The sequence below is a fragment of the Oryx dammah genome, unplaced genomic scaffold (genome assembly GCF_014754425.2).
Source record: "Oryx dammah isolate SB20612 unplaced genomic scaffold, SCBI_Odam_1.1 HiC_scaffold_10, whole genome shotgun sequence".
In the NCBI taxonomy this organism is placed as follows: Eukaryota; Metazoa; Chordata; class Mammalia; order Artiodactyla; family Bovidae; genus Oryx; species Oryx dammah.
The window spans coordinates 65,773,282-65,797,480 of record NW_024070194.1 but is presented as its reverse complement, the minus strand read 5'-3'; the positions used below and the strand labels follow the sequence as shown (position 1 = coordinate 65,797,480).

The 24,199-nt window shown below is 39.1% G+C and overlaps 1 protein-coding gene across 1 annotated transcript in view; it reads right to left on the bottom strand.

Moving 5' to 3' along the window:
- Window positions 1-4,573: 4,573 nt before the first annotated feature.
- The window catches only part of LOC120869252 (ankyrin repeat domain-containing protein 26-like), a 56,769-nt gene continuing 37,143 nt past the window's right edge, over window positions 4,574-24,199 (bottom strand). The window contains 10 exon segments of the mRNA XM_040248434.1: window positions 4,574-4,818; window positions 5,985-6,030; window positions 9,434-9,656; window positions 10,893-11,062; window positions 13,968-14,135; window positions 15,828-16,784; window positions 20,160-20,343; window positions 21,014-21,227; window positions 22,941-23,076; window positions 23,363-23,396. Of these exon segments, the coding sequence (XP_040104368.1) occupies window positions 4,682-4,818; window positions 5,985-6,030; window positions 9,434-9,656; window positions 10,893-11,062; window positions 13,968-14,135; window positions 15,828-16,784; window positions 20,160-20,343; window positions 21,014-21,227; window positions 22,941-23,076; window positions 23,363-23,396 (2,269 nt within the window). The 3' untranslated portion in view covers window positions 4,574-4,681.

Here is a 24,199-nt window from a genome sequence, read left to right as displayed (position 1 = left end):
CAATGGGACAGGATAGGAAGTCCAGAGAGAAACCCACGCACCTGTGGTCAATTAATCTAGGACAAAGGAAGCAGGACTATACAATGGAGAAAAGACAGCCTCCTCAATGAGCAGTGCTGAGGAAACTGGACAGCTCCATGTGTAAGAATGAAATCAGGACACTGCCTAACACCATCCACAAAAATAAACTCAAAATGGATTAAAGTCCAAAATGTAAGGATAGACATTATAAAACTCTTAAAGGAGAACACAGGCAGAACACTCTCTGCCACAAATTACAGCAATATCTTTTTTGACCGAACTCTTAAGAGTAATGAAAATAAAAACAAAAATAAGCACATGGGACTTCATTAAACTCACAAGCTTTTGTACAGCACAGGACATCATAAACAAGAGAAAAGAAAACCCACAGAATGGGGAACAATATTTGCAAATGATGCAACTGACAGGAGATTAATCTCTAAAATATTCAAGCTTTCCAGGAGTCATGCACACATGTGCGAACTGGACCATAAAGAAGGCTAAGTGCTGAAGAACTGATGCTTTCAAACAGGTGCTGGAGGACTCTTGAGAGTCCCTTGGACAGCAAGGAGAACAAACCAGTCAATCTTAAAAGAAATCAACCCTGAATATTCATTGGAAAGACTGATGCTGAAACTCCAATACTTTGGCCACTCGATGTGAGAATTAACTTATTGTAAAAGACCCTGATGCTGTGAAAGACTGAGGGCCAGAGAGAAGGGGGTGACAGAATTTGAGATGATTAGATGGCATGTTTGATTCAATGGACGTGAGTTTAAGCAAGCTCCGGGAGATGGTGAAGGACAGGGAAGCAAGGCATGTTGCAGACCATGGGGTCCAAAGAATTGGACAACGAAACAATAACATGCAGAGGTTCACAAAGAAATGTGACTGTAAGGGGTGACTACAACTGGGAGTTGATATCAGTCAGTTCAGTTCAATAGCTCAGTCCTGTCTGACCCTTTGAGACCCCATGGCCTGCAGCACGCCAGGCTTCCCTGTCCATCACCAACTCCCAGAACTTATTCAAACTCATGTGCATCGAGTCAGTGATGTCATCTAACCATCTCATCTCTGGCATCCCCTTTTCCTTCCACCTTCAGTCTTTCCCAGCATCAGAGTCTTTTCCAGTTAGTCAGTTCTTCAAATCAGATGGCCAAAGTACTGGAGTTTCAGCTTCAGCATCAGTCCTTCCAATGAATATTCAGGACTGATTTTCTTTAGGATTGGTTTGTTAGATCTCTTTGCAGTCCAAGGAACTCTCAAGAGTCTTCTCCAACACAGTTCAAAACATCAATACTTCAGTGCTCAGCTTTCTTTTCAGTCCAACTCTCATATACATACATGCTCACTGGAGAAACCATAGCTTTGACCAGACGGACCTTTGTCAGCAAAGTAATGTCTCTGCTTTCTAATATGCTGTCGAGGTTGGTCATATATTTTCTTCCAAGGAGCAAGCATCTTTTAATTTCGTGGCTGCAGTTACCATCTGCAGAGATTTTGGAGCCCAAAAAGATAAAGTCTCTTACTGTTTCCACTGTTTCTCCATCTGTTTGCAGGGAAGTGATGGGACCAGATGCTCTCTTATTGAATGTTGAGTTTTAAGCCAACTCTCTTTCACTTTCATCAAGATGCTCTTTAGTTTTTCTTCACTTTCTGCCATAAGGGCAGTGTCATATGCATATCTGAGATTATTGATATTTTCCCAGCAATCTTGATTCCAGCTTGTGCTTCATCCAGCCCAGCATTTAGCATGATGTACTCCGCATATAAGTTAAATAAGCAGGGTGACAATAAACAGCCTTGACGTACTCCTTTCCCGATTTGGAACCAGTCTGTTGTTCCATGTCCAGTTATTGTTTCTTGACCTGCATACAGATTTCTTAGATGCAGGTCAGGTGATCTGGTATTCCCATCTCTTTAAGAATTTTCCAGAGTTTGCTGTGATCCGCATAGCCAAATGCTTTGGTGTAGTCAATAAAGCAGAAGTAGATGTTTTTCTGGAACTCTCTTGATTTTTCGATGATCCACTGAATGTTGGCAATTTGTTCCTCTGCTTTTTCTAAATCCAGCTTGAACATCTGGAAGTTCAAGGTTCACATACTGTTGAAACCTAGCTTGGAGAATTTTGAGCATTACTTTGCTAGTGCATGAGATGAGTGCAATTGTGCAGTAGTTCAAACATGCTTTGGCATTGTCTTTCTTTAGGACTGGAATGAAAATGGACCTTTTCCAGTCCTGTGGCCACTGCTGAGTTTTCCAGATTTGCTGACATATTGAGTGCAGCACTGTAACATCATCTTTCAGGATTTGAAATAGCTCAACTGGAATTTCATCACCTCCACTAGCTTTGTTCATAGTGATGCTTCCTAAAGCCATGACTTCACATTCCAGGATGTCTGGCTCTAGGTGAGTGATCATACCTTTGTGGTTATCTGGGTCATGAAGATCTTTTTTGTACAGTTCTTCTGTGTATTTTTGCCACCTCTTCTTAATACCTTCTGCTTCTGTTAGGTCCATACAATTTCTGTCCTTTATTGCTCCCATCTTTGCATGAAATGTTCCCTTGGTATCTCTAATTTTCTTGAAGAGATCTCTAGTCTTTTCTATTCTATTGTTTTCCTCTGTTTCTTTGCATTGATCACTGAGGCAGACTTTCCTATCTCTCCTTGCTATTCTTTGGAACTTGGAATTGAGGAAGGTATATCTTTCCTTTTTTCCTTTGCCTTTAGCTTCTCTTCTTTTCTCAGCTATTTGTAAGCCCTCCTCAGACAACCATTTTGCCTTTTTGCATTTCTTTCTCTTGGGGATGGTCTTGATCACTGCCTCCTGTACAATGTCATGAACCTCTGTCCATAGTTCTTTAGGCACTCTATCGGATCTAATCACTTAAATCTATTTGTCACTTCTACTGTATAATCATAAGGGATTTGATTTAGGTCATTACCTGAATGGTTGCAAAGAATGTAATCAATCTGATTTCAGTATTGACCATCTGGTGATGTCCATGTGTAGAGTCTTTTCTTGTGTAGGTGGAAGAGGGTGTTTGCTATGACCAGTGTGCTCCCTTGGCAAAACTCTGATAGCCTTTGCCCTGCTTCATTTTGGATTCCCAGGCCAAATTTGCCTGTTACTCCAGGTATCTCATGACTTCCTACTTTTTCATTCCAGTCCCCTACAATGAAAAGGACATCTTTTTTGGGTGTTAGTTCCAGAAGGTCTTATAGGTCTTCAAAGAACATTCAACATCAGCTTCTTCAGCATTATGGAATTCCTGGGAGTTGATATACTACTTAATAAATGATAGGGAGTAGGAGACAAAGGCATCTTCTGAATAACAGGTGACTTGAACGAGGCACTTATGGGAGAACAAATAACATTTAGGAAGGATAAATGGTACCTTAAGAGGATATATGGGAATTAGGGGAGTTTGATGATAATGTCTGTTTGCTGGTGCTTTTTCCAAAAAGCAAAGCAAAAAATAGATAGATTGGTAGATAGGTAAAGATACGGTGAAAAGTCTTAGGCAAATCTTATTTATCCAGAGGAACTTTCTCTAATTTTAACACTGTCTCCAAAAGTAAATCAAAAGTCAATTAAAACTGACTCAAATGTATTCCTTTCTATAGTCGAATAATACACAGCTTCTTTATCCATTCATCTGTTGATGGGCATCTAGGTTACTTCCATGTCCTAGCTACTGTAAGTAGTGCTGCAATGAACACTGGGTACATGTGTCTTTTTGGAATTTGCTGTATGATGGAGGGAACCCAAAGTTGGTGCTTTGTGACAACCTAGAGGGGTGGAATGGGGAGGGCGGCGGGAGGGAGGTTCAAGAAGGAGGGGCCATACACATACCTATGGCCAATTCAAGTCAATGTTTGGCAGAAACCATCACAATATTGTAATTATCCTCTAATTAAAAATTATAAAAAGTTAATTCATTTAAAAGGCAAAAAACTCAGGCAAATCTTATTTCTCCATGAGGAAAGGCCTATGAATCTGTGTTTAAAGTTACATATAGTAAGTTTTATGCCACTATTAACAATTGTAATACATCAAAACATTGAAGGAAGCCGTAACAGCAGTATCTAAATCTTTAGGTCTATACATAGTGATAAAAACTGGAAAATACAAAAAAGCTATCAGTCAACACCACTAAATATTAATGACAAGTCTGGCTCTTTGGGTGCTGTTTAAACAGCTGGTATTAGGGCTCAGTGTGAGTTTGTAAAGGGCGTCCCTGGTGGCACAAACGGTAAAGAATCCACCTGCAATACACGTGACCCGAGTTTGATCCCAGGGTCTGGAAGATCCCCTGGAGAAGGGAATGGCTCCCCACTCCAATATTCTTGCCTGGAGAATTCCATGGACAGAGGAATCTGGTGGGCTATAGTCCATGGGGTTGCACAGAGTCAGACACGATTGAGTGACTAACAGTCACTTAGAATATGGAAAACTCAACAGTGCTGATGTTTAAATCTGCTAAAAAGTAAGTTAGATGCAGAGAAACATCATTTAAAATGCTATATAAATTTTCATCGTACACACATAATACAAAAATATTTTCCTTTAATAAATATTTTCTCATCATGTTTAATGGGAAACAACGAAATGTCATGGAAATGGTCCAGTAGAGAAACTTTTACTATTTATCTTTCTAAATCATGTATTTTTCCTTCCAAATCTGTATATCTTGTTCTTCTGTTTACAAAAATAGGTCATCACACACATTTGACCCATTTGTAGATCTTCGAGAAGACACTCTAAAGGCATCAGATGCAAACTGAGCATCAGCTGAAAGAAAAGGAAAGAATTACATTCTTTACCTGAAATACTTGGGTTCACTAAGATTAGCAAACAAACAAACAAACAAACCAAAAAACCTAAGACCTTTCCTAGTATTCTGAAAAATGAAATATATCTATAGATGACACAACACAAAATACTAATCGAGATTGCAATTTTACAGTCTGCTTCTGGTCACAGGTGGGGCTGAGTGTCAGAGCTCCTGGTTTTCTCATTCTTCATTCATGTACTCATGCAATTGAGTGAATTGATGAATACTCATGTATTCATGCAAAGGTTCTGTGACAAGCACTGGAATTACAAGATGAAGGTGACCCAGTCCACCCTGAAAAATGATATGCCCTGAACTGGAAAAACAGACAAACAGGCGATTTCCATACAGAGTCACAAATACTAAGATATAAAAGATGGCACAAGGAACACTCAGGAGGGGAAGCCAGCTTTGTGTCAATACTGCCAGCTTTTTGGTGGAGGTGCTATGTATGTAGCTACCTGAGGACAGGAAAAAGTACAAGAGACAGAGGGGAGAAGCACATACAAAGACCGGAGGTGAGCAAGCGAATCTGTGGGATCCTACACAGTCTGGCTGGTTAGATGCAGAGCTAAGCAGCAGAGTAAGGTGGTAAAGAGATAAGGCCAACTACTTTAGCAGGACCTAAATTGATGTGGGTGTTTGGAGCATTTCCTGAGGGTAAAACATAAACTGGTGACGTAGCTAGTGACAGAGAAATTTTAGTCACCCACCAAGTGACAGCTACACAAATGTGACTGCTTGAGTCTGGGTTTCCTAGCCTTAACCACTACCAGGCACTTGAGAAGTTGATGAACGCCACGTTTTCTGAGAATAGTGTCAGGGGATAGGAAGATAGCTCCACAGGGATGGAGGAAGTAGAAGAAGGGTACAGCTAGAAATAAAAAGAAATACACAGACCTTCAGAGACTGTTTTTCAAGCTATGGTACATGATGAGTAAATGAAGAAGGATATTTTTCACTATGACTGCTCACGCTTTCACATTTTTCATTAGCTAGGTATTTAAAAAAATATTTAACATAGCATCTGTTATCCAAACAATGGAAAGAGATGCCATTTATTGTTTACAGTGTATTTCAGAAATCAATGTCTAAATTTAATTCACACAGTTTGGCAACATACCTTCTCTTAGTTCTCTAGCTATACTCCTGTCCAACTCCCGCTGCATCTGAAATAAGTCAAATATTTATCTTTAAGATAAACAAGTTATATGTTTATAACTTATTAAATTTGACTTTTAAATAACACTTTTATAGACTAGACTTAATCTGAAGATTACCTCAGTAGAAAAAAAAACTCACATAAATAAAAAAATAAATTCCTACTTATTCTGCTTATAGATAACAGAGAACATATATATGGAATGCTATTTAGATTAATCTGATAAAAAGTACAATAATATCAGTCTGTCAAGCACACATGATTTCAGAGAATTAGGGAATGACCCATAATCCTCGGAATGACCCACAAGATTACTATCTTCTCCCCTAACAGCTCCTGGCCTAAATATGTACTTCCGAGTCTTTATTTTGATTTCTAGGTGAGGATCCTGTTCAAATGGAGGAAGTAGTTTGAGTCGAACGTTAATAAGGAGAACACATCTGTTATTTTCTTTAAACTTTTCCATTTAACGAAAACACAGAAAGGTGAGAAAATGATATACAAGAAAATAATGTGCCAGCAAGATTTAATTCTGAAGATGTTTAGCGAGAAGGATTCTCTCGTAAGTGTTAGTTTCTGAACTACGTCCCATAGAAGGGGAAGGTCCCACAGGGGACACTGCAGGGGTGAGGAACAGAGAAGTCACCGCTGCAGGGGCTCTGGCCACTCTTTAGCTAAACGGTTCTATACTTGTCTCCATTTTATATAACATGGTTCCGTGCAGAAGTTTATTTAGAAGAAAGGTTGTTTTCTTTGAAGAAAAAACTTTTGTAAGGTATGAGACTCATTGATTTAATCAAAGTTCCTAATTCTACAAAAGAAGTAACAAAGCCAATGGCATTCTTACTGAGTCCTGTGCCAGCTAATTCCTCAGGTTAAGAAAAAACACATAGATTTTTAACTATAACATAGACAAAATGAATATATAAATCCTTCTATATAATTAAACAATGCTTGGGGTATGACATTACTTTCTAACTAAATTATGTGCTTGAAATGCATATATAAGAATTAATCAATATCAAACTCCTATTTGTAGCAGTTGACATAGTTAATTTAGAAAGCATAAATATTTTTTAAAAACAGGACAGGGAACTTGAAGGAAAAAATCTTTATTTGAATCAAGCAGGCCAAAACTGAAGAGATTCAGCCTTAAAAGTATGTTCATTTCCTCCAGATAAAACCTGTTTAACTAAAATCAGTCAACAATGAATTATCCACATTTTGGGTTATTTAGAAGAAAAAAAATTTTTTTTTTTTGCAAGGGCAATGAGTTTATTCAGGGACTTTAGGGACTAGAACCTGGGAGACAGCCTCTCAGATACTTCTGAAGAACTGCTCCAAAGAGAAAGGGGAGCCATGAGATATATATATATATAGATATATATATATATATGAATTTTATTTTATTTTAGAACAAAATTTAAAACACGCAACAGATCTCTCTTTACCGTCTGCTGCTGCTGCTGCTGCTAAGTCGCTTCAGTCGTGTCCGACTCTGTACAACCCCATAGATGGCAGCCCACCAGGCTCCCCCATCCCTGGCATTCTCCAGGCAAGAACACTGGAGTGGGCTGCCATTTCCTTCTCCAGTGCTTGAAAGTGAAAAGTGAAAGTGAAGTCACTCAGTCATGTCCGACTCTTAGTGACCCCATGGATTGCAGCCCATCAGGCTCCTCCATCCATGGGATTTTCCAGGCAAGAGTACTGGAGTGGGGTGCCATCGCCTTCTCTGTCTTTACTGTCTAGCATACTTCTATCCGAAGCTGTCATCATTAGTTAGTTTATACAAAAAGCATGAGTGTAATCTCAATTATAATCTAAATCTGGTCAGAAATTACAGTTGAACTGCATTTCCTCAGCCTGAAGTTTTAAGGGGAGCACTTATACTCCTACCCTCCATATGAGAAGAGAGGAGATTTAGCTAACGGGTGAGTTTGGGACAAGGAACGACGAAGTGCTTTCTTGGTTCCAAATCTCTTCTTTGAAAAGATGTATGTGCCCACAGCACCGTGAACATGGGTCTGCAGTAGGCTGCCTGTGTCTGGGATGGGGGTCAAGCATTTGTTTCCTCCCCTTAGGCCTGCGTGGGGAAGTGTCTGACTTGGGATGAAGTGTTCGGAGGCCCGTTGTGACCGCACAGCTAAAGCACGTCCTCCAGTTTCACGGCTCTCAAGTACTAAGACCCAACATAGCCACAGTGCTGTCAAAGAAACTTTAGATTGCTCTTCTATGATGTCAAGAAGCCAAATGAGAAAACAGGTTGAGATTGCATTTAACAAGGGCTACTTTTCTCTGCATCAGTAACATCACGAAAACATCATCAAAACGATAAACCCGTGTGGACTGACTGAAATGGATATTTTAACCACAATGATTACACAATGAAAACTGGTTGCAATTTAAAGACTCCCCATCATTGCTATCTCAGATACCATTCATCCAGATGATGTCAAGATAGAGATAAAGTGAGCTTCATTTATAATTTTTAAATGTTTGCATTAACTGCAAATTTAGAATCATCCTACAACTGCTCAGCACGATAGTGTTTAGAAATTTAAATCAAAATTCTATAAGTAAAATAGCAATTAAAGATGTACTCTTGTACAAGAAAATAACAAAAGATGTTAACCTAAAACCAGAAATTAATCTTTTGATTCAGTATTATAAGTTTGTTTAATTCATAAAAAGGATTTATCTAGGATTCTTTCAAATAAAAAAACATCCCTATGTGGTTAGTGTTTAGATGCCAGTGATTCAGTTATGTTTGCTGCTGCTAAGTTGCTTCAGTTGTTTGACTCTGTGTGACCCCATAGGCGGCAGCCCACCAGCCTCCCCCATCCCTGGGATTCTCCAGGCAAGAACACTGGAGTGGGTTGCCATTTCCCTCTCCAACGCATGAAAGTGAAAAGTGAAAGTGAAGTCGCTCAGTCATGTCCGACTCTTAGCGACCCCATGGACTGCAGCCTACCAGGCTCCTCTGTCCATGGGATTTTCCAGGCAAGAGTACTGGAGTGGGGTGCCATCGCCTTCTCATTTATGCTTAGGGGTAGATAAACCGCGGTGGGTGCAGCAAAGCTTGGAAATGATTATGAACCACTGCCAAAGTGAAATCAATTAGAAAGTAAGTCAAACATCTTCAAGTATACTTTCAGTTACTAGGCAATAAGATTTCATTTCTAAAGTAGAATTTCAATGCAGCTTTTCAAGAAATTTAAAAAGTATCTCTTAAAAACAAGAGATCTAGGACAAAAAAATCATGAAATGTCTCCTTGACTAGAACAATTAATGAAAGCTTTTACTTACTGTGCATAAGTCAAATAAACAACTCAGAAGTTCACCAAATTAAAAACAAGGATCATTCATATCAGAAATCTGAAACCCAGTGAACAAAAGATAATAGAACTAACCTCGGTCAAGTAAGTCTCCATGTTGTTATTCGAAGGGCATGAAATTGAGGTAGAAAACCCTACTCTTGGAGTAAGATTTCTGTTGAGCACTAAAGGATTATTGAAATTTCCAACACAAGGGGGCTCCAGGACTGGCCTCGTGCTAACAGTGTTGAATAAAGATCTGTTCTGCTGCTTCTCCACCTCAAGTTTGGTCCTGATCACGGCCAGCCTCTCATGAGTCCTGGGGAAGATGGAAAACACCAATTTCATTCATGTTTCCCTAAATTATCTGCATTTTTTTAAGTTGCCATATAGTAAATGGAATGTCCCACTAAACTGTTTGAACACTGAAAGCACAGAGCAGACCTCCTGTAAACAATGATAGCTGTCACCTTGCTCTAAAGAAGTACACACGTGTCTGGGGCTCCTCAAGTAACAAGTCACAGTTGGGAGAGGAGAGAAAGGGCATCAGAGAGAAAGAGAGGTGGCCTCACAGTGACACTTGCTGCTCTCTGGGACACACTTGCCTCCAGGAAACAGTTCAGGGATGAAGAAACACCCCATCCCACAAAGCCACTTTCAAGCATTTGCTTTCACCACCCTTGTATACACGTTTCATTCATGACTTCAGAGAAATTAAGCTTTTGGCTCTGAGGTATCACCTAGAGCCACAATCTCAAGGGAGGACAAGAAAGTCAAAGGGTGAGGCTGAAAAGAGCTAAAACAGCCCCAAGAAGAATTACAAGTATCCCCTGCTTTTCCAAAGTTCACTTTATGTTACTTCACTTCTACGAAGGGCCTACGTCAGTACCTGTTTTTGATGATCCAAAAAAAAAAAAAAAAATCTGAAGACAATTTCTGCTCTCATTTAAAAAGCCAAAACTCTAAACAGTGTTCAGTGTATGTTTTATAGCGAGAGGCATCGCGGTCCCCAAGCAGGGAGACTGGCCCCACTGAGCTCCTTCCCCGGAAGCCACCCCTACATCTCAGCATCAAGTCGCCACAGCCCTGAACCCTGACCGGGAGCACCTGTGCCTCCCTTGTGCATATTCACTTATGTATCAAGCAGCAGAATGTGTCCTCAGGACGTCCCTGCTGCCTTGGCTTATGGAAGGCTTCCTAGGAGTGCTCTGCTTTCAGATGGCAGGGAAACCTGGACGAGGCACTGCAGGGGGGAGGTCTGCCCTTTCCATCCTTCCCACCCCTCAGTCAGGTCGCTATATTACTTTCAGCCACTTTGTGATTTCTCCTGCCTTTAACCCATGTGTTAATTTCCCCTATTTCATAAGTACGCCTTTACATAGTGTGGAAAAACTTGATACAGTACTAATAGCTTGTCTTAAGGTGACCTCAGCAGTGACCATCTAGTTAGCTTTCACTTCCTACTAATCTCATGTACCCCACTCTATAAAAATTATTCTTTAGAGTCAAATTAATGAACTAAATTTAGTTTCTGTGATTCTGTGTTTTGACTTACTTGTCTAGTTTATCTTCCAGTGACTTTCTAACTTCACATTCTACTAGGTAGAGTTGCTTATATTTTTCCAACTCTGCTTTATTAGAATCTTCTTGCAAAGTTTTCATTTTGGAGAGTTCAGATTCCAAGTGTTTAATTCTGAGTTCCATCTGTTGAGATCCAGCTTGCGTCTAAGGCAAATTGAAAAAGATAACATTTTTAAAATAATCATTAACCTGGAAAATTATACTTGTTCCCTTTAGTTTTGAGTCAGTGATTCAGAGAGCGATTTCAAAGGTGAAAAAAAAAAGTGCGGAAGTTTGTGAAGTGAATTAAATCTGAATTATAAAATTAAAGTGGAATCACTGTTAAGAGTAGTACTTGTATAATCTGATAATTCAAAGAATAAGAGGATCAACTTAAAATTTTAAAAATTGAACAAGACAACTTAAAGAATAATTCAAGAGGATGGTACCAGTTCTAAACCACAATATTTTCTTTTCTTCCTAATGGTCTTGTTTTTTTACCAATTGGTCTTATAAGTAAAAGGATTCTCTAGTGAGAATCATTCTGAAAGGTCAGTTTAATGATAACTGTGATGGAGACTGAAATTTTTATAGGGAAAACAAGTGCTCCCCGCTTCCTTCCAGAAATCTACAAAACTAACTGCTCTATGGGAGGTAGAGAAACACCTAAGCTATATACCTCCAAAATGTAATGTACAGTGAAACTGAATTCAAGCACATGACAGATCAACAAATGAACCTGCAAAAATAGGCTGACTTCTTTTAATTTCTCTACGAGACCCTGTGTTGCTCTTTCTTCAATCTCCTGTTGATACTGCTCTACTTGACTGTGTTCTATCATATTCATTTCTATGTGACTTCTGAGGTTCACTACTTCCTGCTCCAACTTCTTTTTCTTCTCTCTAGTTTCTTACATTTCTTTTGCATTAGTTTCATAGATTTATAACTCCTGTTAAAAAACTTGATTTTTTGCATCCAGGTGCAGACATTTGGAAGATGCAGTTTCCAGCTCTGCTGGGAAAATCATCAGTCTTCAGGAATAAAATGATATTGTTTGCTAACGAAGAAAGTGGACTGAGCACAGCCTAACTCAAACCCAGGATGAAACCAATACGATGGTATCTGTATTGTAGAATGTAGGACCAGGGATTACTCAGAGAATCAGCAAAGATGTTCACACCACCCAGAGTCACAACATATACTGTTCACTGTCATCTCTGTCACACAGCAATTGCACTTGATTTTGCACTTTTATTGTTCTACAATATTTTTCTATCTTTCCTCATAAAATGATTACAAGTCACCTCTTAGTAGAATGTCTCTTACTCCTCCCCCCATCTTAATATCCCAGGATTTTAAAGAAGTTTGAGGGATACTGTATTGAGTATCTAGGGCTAAGTTAATAAATCCTTCCGAGAAGACTGTGAGAATAAGACTCTAATTAATAAATCTTGTAAATATGGATTCTAATCCCATAAGCCTTTTTCTGAAGTATAAAGACTTTTTGCTAATTTGAATTGCATTCCAAACAGAATTATTTGCAAAGTTAAAGAAATCCCATTTCCTAACAGTTTACAGAGATGACCCACACATTTTTCTGAACAGCAACAACAAAAAATGCCTCATTCTTGTCATCCTTTGTTACTGTCCATTTATGCAAGACAAGTGCTGTGCACATCAATAAATATTCCGTTACACCAATGTATACTTAGTCAAGATTCCCCCTCATGGAAGAAATGTCAACAGTGTAAAATTAGGGGCTAAACTGTTCCTCAGAGACTAGGTAACAAGCGCTAATGTGAAAAGGCTCAAAGAGCTGGACAGTCACGAAAGCTCCATGAAGGAGGAGAGACTGGGCACCAGGTCTGAAATAATGAAGGACTACCCAAGAGGAAAAGAAACTGTAAAAACAGAAAGGACAGTCTGAGAGCAAGGGCCAAGAAAAGAAGAAATCTGAGGATAAGATCCAACCACAGGGAAATAAAAACATGTGCACACAGAATCATGGAAATCAGTGTTTACAACAGCATTATTATTAGTCCCAAAGCGGAAACAACCCAGAGCTCCATCTAGTGATGATGGATACATGGCTTAGCTTACTGTTGACAACCCACAGAAACGGAAGAACTGATACTTGTTATCACATGGATGAACCGCGGAAACATGACGTCAAATGAGAAAAGCTAATCCCAAAGGAGCATACTGCATGATTCCATTTATATAAAATACCGAGGACAGGCATGTCTACAGAGACAGATAGTAGACTGGGGGTTGCCTGGGGCGGAGGGAGATGGGAGGTCACGCGGGTGGTGGCTAAGGGATGCAGGGTTTCTTTTAGGGGGTGATGGAAATGCTCTAAAATTGACTGTAGTCACCGGTTACACCTCTCTAGACTAAGAGATACTGAACTACACATGTTGAGTGGGTGAATTCTATGATACGTCAATTATATCTCAATAGCTTTTTAAAAAAATCCATTGGCAGGATCCAGATAATCTTCTTAATTCTCTAGTTTGGATGTACGTATTCTACACCATCTGAGTACCTCCATGCTTTTACAATATACTTAAAATGAAAAGGAAAGAAGGCAATGCCTAAACTTCAACTGGTTTGTATAATACCCTTTCTGCACAAGTTATTCTGAAATCCATGAAATAAATATATACAGAACTCTACAGCCATTAACAAAAGGAAAGACGAGAAATGATAATATTCTGAACATTCCATTAAACTAATATTATCTTCTGGTTTTAATCTGGCTTGCCTCATCATGGTAATACAGTTATCACTTAAAAAAGTATTGTTTCAAAGAAAAAAAAGGCTCTCAACTTGTGTGTATAATGAGGCACAATTCTCAACTTTCCTAAGAGTAAATAATAGAAGAAAAAATAATATAATGCAAATGGCAGGATGAAAGTCAGAGTTTAAGGAACAAGTGAACTATAAAGATAAGAAAATTGTAGTAAGTTACTTGTAACAAAAATACAGAAGAAAGCTGACCGTGAAAATGAGTGTCCTAAAACACTTTATCCTACATATTAACTGTTAACACATTCAGTTTCATACATACCTGACTTGTGAGTCGACGTAGTTGTAGTAGTTTACAATTGTTCTTCAAATCCTGTGCCTCAGCTTCTAACTTGGCACAACAACATGACGTGACCCTCAGTGAAGCCTCCGACATAGCCTGCTTTCTTACAGTGTCAGCCAGTTCTTGCTGAAGTTGTCTCACAGCTGCCTAATAAGATGCTCTGTCACTGAGTTTATCCAATCACTTTACTATTACGTTATGTTAACAATAGATAACTCCAACATATGGACTTTGAAAACTATCACCACAGACAGCAACTCACCTTCTTTTTCCTCCTCACTGAATCTGGTTACAGACACGGAAGGGGCCACCCTCCAGCCTTCCTGATACTAAGTTACTCAAAGGATGCGGCCCCATCTCACGTCCAGAAAGAAATGAGTGTGTAGGTGGCACATGTGGTGGAAAATTCCACACTGTGGAAACATTTTCCTTTCCTTTTTTATTAGAAGCTTTGATTAACTCAGAGATCTTCACATATTCCAATCAGTGCTCAGATCTTTCCAACAGATTCCTACCTCAGCAGAAAAATGAGGCCATTCCCTTGTTGCTTATCTCTTTTATATCTAGTAGTATGTCTATGTTAATCCCAAACTCCTAATTTATCCCTCCTCCCCACCTTTGCCCTTGGCTAACAGTAAGGACATACTGGAGAGCACAAGGAACTCTACTCAATACTCTGTAGTCACCTACCTGGGAAAAGGAACTGAAAAAGAATGGATATGTGTATAACTGAAGCAACTTCCTGTACATCTGAAACTAACACAAAATTGTAAATCAACCATATTCCAATATGAAAGAAAAATGCAACTTAAAACATGAGGTTGCTCCCATGGCCTTCGAGGAGCCTTGATAACCTGGCCTCCACCTGCCTCCAGACCGCAGCTCCTACAACCCTCTCCTGACTCACTCCATTCCTGCTGCTCATGAATCCTGCCATCCTTCATTTGTAGAGGACAAGCTTGTATTCAAATGATAGTAATTGATACTTAAAATGAGAATTATGAGCAAATTGCTTGCAAAAATGTTAAAGTGAGTGAGTGAAGTCGCTCAGTCATGTCTGACTCTTTGCAACCTCGTGGACTGTAGCCCACCAGGCTCCTCCGTCCGTGGGATTCTCCAGGCAAGAATACTGGAGTGGGTTGCCATTTCTTTCTCTGAAAGTAAATCATAAATAGCAGTGGGAAGATTAAATCAAGAATAGTTTTGCTAAAGCTCACCACCTGAGTCCCAAATTATGATTTAATGATAAGTAGATGCATTTGAAGAGTTGAGAGGCTTTAAGAATAAATGATTCAAGGCTAAAATGTTTCCCATATTAACTCAAATTGACATGAATAAAAATAAAATTGTACCAACAAATATAACAAAAAGCTATGACAAGCTGCTGAAGCCAAAGTATGATATATAAAATACAGGCTCTGGGAGACCTGGAATTGACTATCAAGATAATCCAGGTAACTGAAGCTTCATTTAGAAATACTCATTTCAGGTTTGAGCATTTATCTGTTTCACCATTGATACTGAAATGTGGTAACATAAAGATTAAAATTATTACCTTAATAAAGAGTAAATTACTAGTACCTGTCTATGTTAACAATTTAGAACTAAATCTCTTAACATTTCATAAACGACATGATGTCCCTACTCAAAGTAAAGGATTTCTTTGGTCTAATTTTTATTTGCTGGATACAAGGTATACTTTTAGGCTGGTTTAGAGACCACAGATTCACAGCCTGTGTATTTTTTATATTCAACTGGATTCAACATTTAGCCAGAATCAAGAATCACTTTGAACTTTCTTTCAGGAAGTCTGAGATACTTCTCCTTCTGAATACTCACTTCTCCTTCTGCTTTCTCATTTTCGTACCAATGCATTCTCTCTTCTAAATGATTACATTCCTTGATTAACTCCTTGTTTCTTTCCTCCAGCATCAGACCTTGTTTCTCACGTTCGGCCTGAAGTTTTCTCACGATCTGCTGAAACTGATCTTGGATGCTAATGACCGTCTTCTCTTTACTGTCGACTCTGTTTCGTGCATCATCCAGTTGCTGCTGGAGCAACATGTTTTCACTCTGGAGTTGAGATAATCTCTCCTCTAAGGATTCCTGCTTTCCAAGGTATGTATTCACTTTGCCTTGTTCGTTCTGATACTTCTGTTCAATTTCCTGCGTTTGACACTCTACTTGGCTTAGGTCTCTCTGGACATGTTCTAACACCAAAGTCTTTTCTCTAAGATCATCGCTTGTGTGCTGCAGCTTGATTTTCAGCTTATTGGATTTACTTTCCACTGCAGAAAGTTGCTGGGAAAGCGTCTCACTGTTATCTGTTAGATTAGCCATATCGGACTTCATTTTGTCCTGCAAGCGTAACCACTCGTCTCTTGCTCTCTGGAAGGCAAGTTCCGGGTCTCTCCTTGATGTCTGACATTGATCATGACCCTGTAAGGCAGCAGCCAGTCTAGAACGGCAGGATTCCACTTCCGTTTCCAGTCTTCGTTTGCTTTCTTTTTCATTCTCCAGCTCAGAGTTTATCATTGTATTCTCAGCTGTCAGAGCACTAAGCTGGCCTGTATACTGGGATATAGTCTTTGTTAATGTTTCCTCACTCAGTTTTACTGCCTTTTGAAGATCATCATTCTTTACTGTGAGAATTTCAATGTCCTCAAAATAGTTCTCTTCCTTTTCCCGGTGCTGATTTTTCAGGGCGTCTCTTTCCAGTCTCAGCGTGGCAAGTTCATCCTGCAGCATGTGGTTTTTGTGCAACAGGTCTTTTGCTTTTTCACAACTAACAGAAACCTAAGTGAAACAAAGGAGACTTTTAGCTAGTACTCAATAAAGTGACATTTCGTGATTTCCTCTGAAATGAAAGACTAACTTGGATGTTTATACAATGAAAAGACTGCACCAAGTGTGTCTCCAACAGGAAAAAATAAGGTTCAATACAATCCTCAGACTTTATACAAGCATAAATTCCCGAAGGTTCACAAATTTAATGGAGGACAATGAATCCATGAAAGTCAAAAAGAAATCCCAAGAGACTTTTCAAAAAGCTCAGAACTGGAAAGGCTTCTCTCTGAACTACAACAAACCCAGAAGGCTTAAAATAAACGATTCATAGATCTGATTATACTTAAAAATTGCATCTGATGTGGAATATTTATATAATGGAAAACTAGTAAGCCATAAAAAAGAATGAAATAATGTTATTTGCAGCAACAGGGATGGACCTAGACGTTATCACCCTAAGTGATATAAGTCAGACAAAGACAAGTATTATATCATACTGCTTATATGTAGAATCTAAAATGAACTTATTCACACAACAGAAAGAGACTCATAGACACAGAAAACAAACTTATGGTGACCACAGGGGAAAGCGGGATAGGGGAAGGGATAAATTAGGATGTTGGGATTAACATATACACACTAGTAGATGTAAAATAACCAACAGAGATCTACTGTACAACATAAAGAACTACACTTAATATTCTGCAAGAAGAATCTGAAACGGAATATGTGTGTACGTGTGAGTGTGTGTGTGAGTGCGTATGTGTATTAGTCACTCAGTCATGTCCGACCCTTTGCGACCCCATAGACTATAGCCTGCCAGGCTCCTCTGTCCATGGAATTTCCCAGACGAGAATACTGCGGTGGGTAGCCGTTTCCTTCTCCAGGCTGCTGCTGCTAAGTCACTTCAGTTGTGTCCGACTCTGTGTGACCCCACAGACGGCAGCCCACCAGGCTCCCCCGTCCCTGAGATTCTCCAGGCAAGCACACTGGAGTGGGTTGCCATTTCCTTCTCCAATGCATGAAAGTGAAAAGTGAAAGGGAAGTTGCTCAGTCGTGTCTGACTGTTAGTGACCCCATGGTCTGCAGCCTACCAGGCTCCTCCACCCATGCGATTTTCCAGGCAAAAGTACTGGAGTGGGGTGCCATTGCCTTCTCCACCTTCTCCAGGGGATCTTCCCAACCCAAAGATTGAACCCAGGTCTCTTGCATTGCAGGCAGATTCTTTACAGTCTGAGCCAGCAGGGAAGCCCTATTTATATAATATACACACACACATATACATATATATATATATATATATATATATCTGAATCACTGTGCTGTATACCTGAAACTAACAGAATATTGTTAATCAACTATAATTCAATAAACAACACCACTTGCTAGGTTTATAAACACTGCATCTGATACCGCCTATACATCTACTTCACAGTAAGAGCCTTAACTGTATAAATTGACTAAATTTTATACAAAAAGTTCCTCCTTGAGAATATGCTACCTTCTAACATTTTAATAGGCAATTACAAGAATTACACCTATTGACAACTGTATTAAGCACTTCTACAAACATTAATTAACTCATTAGCTATGGTGATTCTGGAAAGGAAAAAGTTAAAAATATGAGTAAGCTGCAGCCTTTTCGCCAGGTCTCTGGACTCTACTAGTCTTCTTACATCAAACCACATGTCTCTAGTACAAACATATCAATACAAAATAAGCTTCCTATTTCATTCATGGTACATACACTAATGGTTAAATAAGGTAAAATTTAGAAAGCTCTTAGAAAACTATGAGATTATTTGCTGCTGCAATAACTTTCATTATCTCTCTATAATGTTTAAAATAGTAAGATGGGGAAAATACAATGAAAAACACTTAATAACTATCACTAAATATATATTATGGCATATCTACCACTGTTTTCAAAAGTTCCTTGTACTGAAACAGAACACTCACAGAGCAAAGTGCTCAATTTCTCACTAGCAGAAGAATGACATCCAAAATGTGGCCTCTGAACTGCATATAGTTTCCTCCTTACCATCAAGGGAAGTGATAAACTAACCTAGTGATCAATCGAGGAAGTCAAATCATTACCAAAACCCAGAATATCTATTGTTAGTAGCAAGAGTTTTTACCCCACTCTTGGTGTTGGGGAGGAGGCAAAGTTGTTCTAAAGAAAACAACTTTTCAAAGTGTTCAAAAGCGTTTTTACAACTGATGTCGCAGTTTTTACAAAAATGAAAAACAGTAAATGATGTGAAAAGGTGGTTGATAGGGTATTGGTTTAAGAAATGACAGTGGAGCCAAGAACGGACTCTGATTCAGACACTGAAGGTGACGACGTGCGTGGAGTGACCGACACGTTCACTCCGAAGCAGAGGGACTTGGTCGGGTAGCGCAGTCGATGGTGGACCACACACAGTCTTCCTTGCCTAAACCACAATCAGGGTCCCGGCTCCTCTGAGATAGTCACAAAAGATCTGAGATCGATTCCTATGGAAAATATTAAAGGCCTCTCCTGGGATGAGGCCATCATATGTCACTACCTGACTGCCCAATTACAAATACTACTTTCCCGAGCTCTTCCCGAGGGCTTTTCGTTGTGGGAGATCTGCTGCTAGGACCTCGGGGATGGGACTCAGTCCATGTTTGAGAGGGACATCAGGTGTGGGAGCAAATTCCTCTGCTCTGAGATGCCACTCGAGAACCCCGCAGAATGAAGGACAACCAACTTCAAGAGTGTTTGGTTTCTACCAACTGCTGGAAAAAAACTCCTGCACCTCTCGAGGACGCCAGTTAACACCTGTCCTTGAGGACTCTGCTGTGAGGGAGAATGCAGCTGGGAAAGCTGGAGCCAGCTCTGAGCTATTCATGGGGCAGGTGGCCTGGAGGGCTGACGGGCACAGAGGGAGGGGGCGCACGACCCTCAGCTGCCTGCCAGATTGAAGGCCAGAGGCAACCTGATGTAAAATTAGGCACGATGGTCCTTCCCAGTGCCCCTTCTCTTCTCGGCCTATTCACGCACCAATGGTCCATCAAGGCTGAAGGATCGGTTGCCTGAGGTGGGCTGCGAGCTTAACCTCCAGTTTCTACACCATTCTCAACCCTGTGGTTTTCTCAGGATCTACTGTGTGAGCTACTGACGTGACCTCTTCCTCCCTCTGCTCGAAAAAGTGCACCCAGCATGTCAGGATCATACAATTCTTATTTCCAGCCTTGTTACATTGGGAATTTTGAATTTCTTTTCTTTTGTTTTTAACAATTAACCTAAAATTTCCTATAACACTAAACAAAATGGTATTTTTTTAAAAGGGGGATATTATAAATAATATTGATGAAATCGTGTTAGAAATTTGAAATTTTCACCAAAGATTACTCTACCTGATTCAGATCATTTCTCTCAGTCTTCAATTTCATCTCTACTGCTCGGAAAGTGAATTCTAGTTGCTGTTTCACTTCAACTTCTTTACTATATTCGTCTTCTTTTCTTCTTAAGTGCTCCCTCATTTTTTCATACAACATATCGGCATTTCTTCTATTCTCTTCTTCTTGCTTTAAGGTGAATCTGCAAAATTTAAAGCTCTTCTTAGAAAATCATGAGATTATTCACTGCTGCAATAACTTTTGTTCCCTCTTCACAATGTTTAAAATAGTAAACGTGAGGGGAATACAATGAAAAGCCCTTAATAATGGTCACTGTTTTCCGACAGAGGGTTAAGAATAAAAGTGCATAAAATCATTATCTGCGGGTGGGAATGTCAAGTAATATAAACTTTCCTAAAAATACGTTAGAAATACAGATCACAGACCTTTTTTAAGTTCTCATACTTTAACCAAACAATATGACATTATTAAATAAAATGTATTCAACCTAATTAGAAAGGTAGAAATGAATTTATAGAAAAGGTGTTCCTTGCAGTATTAAATAGAATACAGAAAAGTGAAAAACAACTGAAAGTCAATTTGGTAAATATTTAATGGGGTTTCCATTATGGTGGACTTCTGCATGGTCATGAAAATAATGATTGGAAAAATATGCATTAAGTTATTAGAAGCATTCACTGTTAGGAACCTGCTATATTATTTCCAAGAATTTCACACTCCACAATACTAGTAACACTTTCTCCCCTGTAAAATCCTAGAGGATAAGTTAGTCCTTATAACATGTCTACATCTCTGCAGTATTAAAGGAAACAACAGTTCACATATTTCTTTAAAAGCGAGACGTACAGTACCTCAAGCTGCCGACCTCTCGTTCCCACTCCACTTTCTGATGCTCTAACTGTGATGTCACCTCTTTGGTTTCTGACAGCTCTTTCTGTACCCCACGAACCTTACTTTGCATTCTCAAATATTCTCTTCTAAGTAGTTCACAGTGGCTTCTTTGAAAATCTACTAATCTTTCATACGAAAGAATTGTATCTTGAATTTTCAACAAGCTAACAGAATCTGCATGATGAAGAAAACAAAGATAGAAACAAAAAAAAATTATGTGAGTAATTTTTGAGTATAAAGGACTGTGCCTTTCACGTTCACTCATCCACGCACTGAACAAGTATTCAGTGTCTACAATGTGGAAGACATTACTCTAAGCTCTACAGATAAAATACTCCCCTGGCTCTTGTTTAGCTTGAAGTCTAGTAGAAGAGAAAGACAAATAAAATAATTGTGAACTCAGATAGATACTCCAAGAAAAGAGAGTTCTATGATCACATAACAGAACTTGACACAGACTGGGTCCAGGAAAGATTTCCCTGCGGAAGAGATGTCACACTGAGAAATGAAGGATGGGCAGGAAGGAGGAAGCAGAGCAGGAGGAGCAGCCCTGTGGACAGTCTCCAGCTGCCGTGTGTTTCTAACCAAGACAGAGGGAACAGCGACCGATTTACCTTCCTGAGTGGAGCGAGCAAAAACAACGCCAACAAAATACATTAAACAATGATTCTCATGACAAAGGACTTCAGGGAGTGAAGGACAACGATCCTGGAAACACACGAGGTTAGCCTAAGGAACGCCCCAGCTCACTGCCTGGAGAGAATTTCCAGGCCCCGACACAGGAGAAGGAATGGAAGCTGAGTCAGCCAGACTCCCTGATAGGAGGTGATGAAGCTGACAGTCTGGTGAAACCAAAGTGGGCAGAGATCACAGATCAGAACCACGGAGAGGAGAGAGTGGGACAGAGAGAAAAAGGACCCTGCAGATCTGAGGAGGAGCCCCTCAGGTATTCAGCAGAGGAACGAAGAGCACCCATCTGGGAGAAACGACCTGAGACCAGGGAGAAACCACCTGAGACCAGGGAGAAACCATCTGAAAAGACTATTGGAACCTGTGACTGGTGCTCACTCAGTCCCAGGAATTCTATCTATTCTCATGGGCCAGGATGGAAAAACTTCTCCTTACAGTAAATTGAATGGGGTAGTCAGCAAGGTCTTGCCTCCAAGGCAGGAAATATCAGCCCTGGCCCCAGGGCCCCTCTGGATGCACCTAACAAATCATGAGAAGCAAGAGCACAGAAGGATCTCTGGAAAACTCTCACCATTTGGAAGCTAAATCACACGGATCTAATCACACGGATCTAAATAACCCCTGGATCAAAGAGGTAATGAAAAGAATAATTACAAAGTATTTTGAACTGAATAAAAATGAAAACGTAAGACCACCAGACATTTTAGGAAATTGACACGCTGATGCTAAAATTCATGTAGAACGAAGGGTAAAAAATAAAACCAGATGAAGCTAGACAATTGTGACCTTTAACCATGCAGCAAGAAGCAACACTTGGGTTACATGATGAGATCTGAATTTTTTTTAATAGTTAAATAATTAAAGCTGCTGTGCAGACTGAGGTTCCTCAAGGTGGAGTGGCAAGGAAAGAAGTTCTGAGATTATTTCAGTTATTCTAGGAAGAAAATGATGCTAACATGACCTTGAGTGAAGGCACAGGAAAGAAGAGTCAACAGAAGGTTCAGTGAGTGAGAAGGATCATAGGCCTGTGGCTAGAGTATACACTCACATTCATGTTCTTTTAATACAGAACCTACTTCTGAGATGCACAGCACTGTAACATATCCCTGGCTCTAGAGCAGTACTAGACAAGATGTATATATATCACTACTCTATACACAAACAGGCTTTCTGTTAATATTTACACTGCGGTCCTACCTTTATGCCCCAAGCCAAGTGGTTCTACTTGCAACATGGAATTTGTAGAGTAAAGCACGTCGTTATCCTCAGAAACAGTCTCAGAAGACTGAGTTAAGTCATCCAGGTGGTTCACATAATTAATTTGTTCTTTGACCTATACATAAATAATACTGTCTCACAATGTCCTTAAAATATGTATAAAATATGTTAAGTGTACAGAGGTGATAAATCTCTTTATCAAAATAAAAACAGACACTTCTTAAAAGAACAGATTTTTATCAAAAGGATAACTTTATCAGTAGTGTTTCTAAATGATGTGTTTAAAGTAAAGTTCTCTACAACAAAGGAAGATTTTCTATTTTGCAACTATTCCTTTTAAAAAGTATTTTTTACTAGGAAAATATTTTTTAAATTTATTATTATTATTTTTTTTACTATACCTTCTTCTTTTCATATGGTGTTTTTCTCGCAGGCCTAAAAAAACAAATGATTCTTTTCAGGCTAATAGTAAATACTCAAAAATATAAACAATACCTAAACTTTTCTTTTTTAGATAAATTCTGCATTGGTAAGTAATTTTCTATAAAAGGATACAACAATCAGTAAGAGGAACATTAAAGGACAAAGAAAATATATCAGTAATATTAATAAAGCATCAAATTTAGATCCAAGGCAAAGGAAAAACATAACGTTACTTGCGTTATGTGATAGAAAGCAGCATAGCAGAGTTTTTTGCACCTGTCATTTTCAATAAGAACTAATTTTTATGGCAATAAAACCTATCTGGGAGATATTCCTTAAGTCCTTCTAAGAAAGAAACCCATTTTGAATAGCCATGATATTAGCTTTTTGAGGACTTCCTAGGCAACTGCTATGCATTATTATAAGCACTTGACATGTCTTAAAGGAATTTTAATCCTCACAGTCATTCTGGGAGATAGGTGTAAGAAGAAATGGAGCACAGAAAGGCTGAGGAACTCGCCCAAGCCCACACAGCACATCACCAACAGACCCAGAATTCAAACCCAGGAGATCTGGCTTCAAAACTGCTCTTCCAAAATATGCTGAGAAAATAATATTGAAAAGTCTTTTTAAATAACATGATGGCGAACGAATCTATAGCATTATTCCATGTTTAGCTATAACTATAAATAATAATTTCTGAATCTTAAAATGTATTTCTCAAAAAATAAAAAGACCAGATGTAGGCAAGTCTGGAAATCTACTTTCAATAAAGATTTGTTTTTCGTAAAGAAATGCATCAATAGGCATTCATC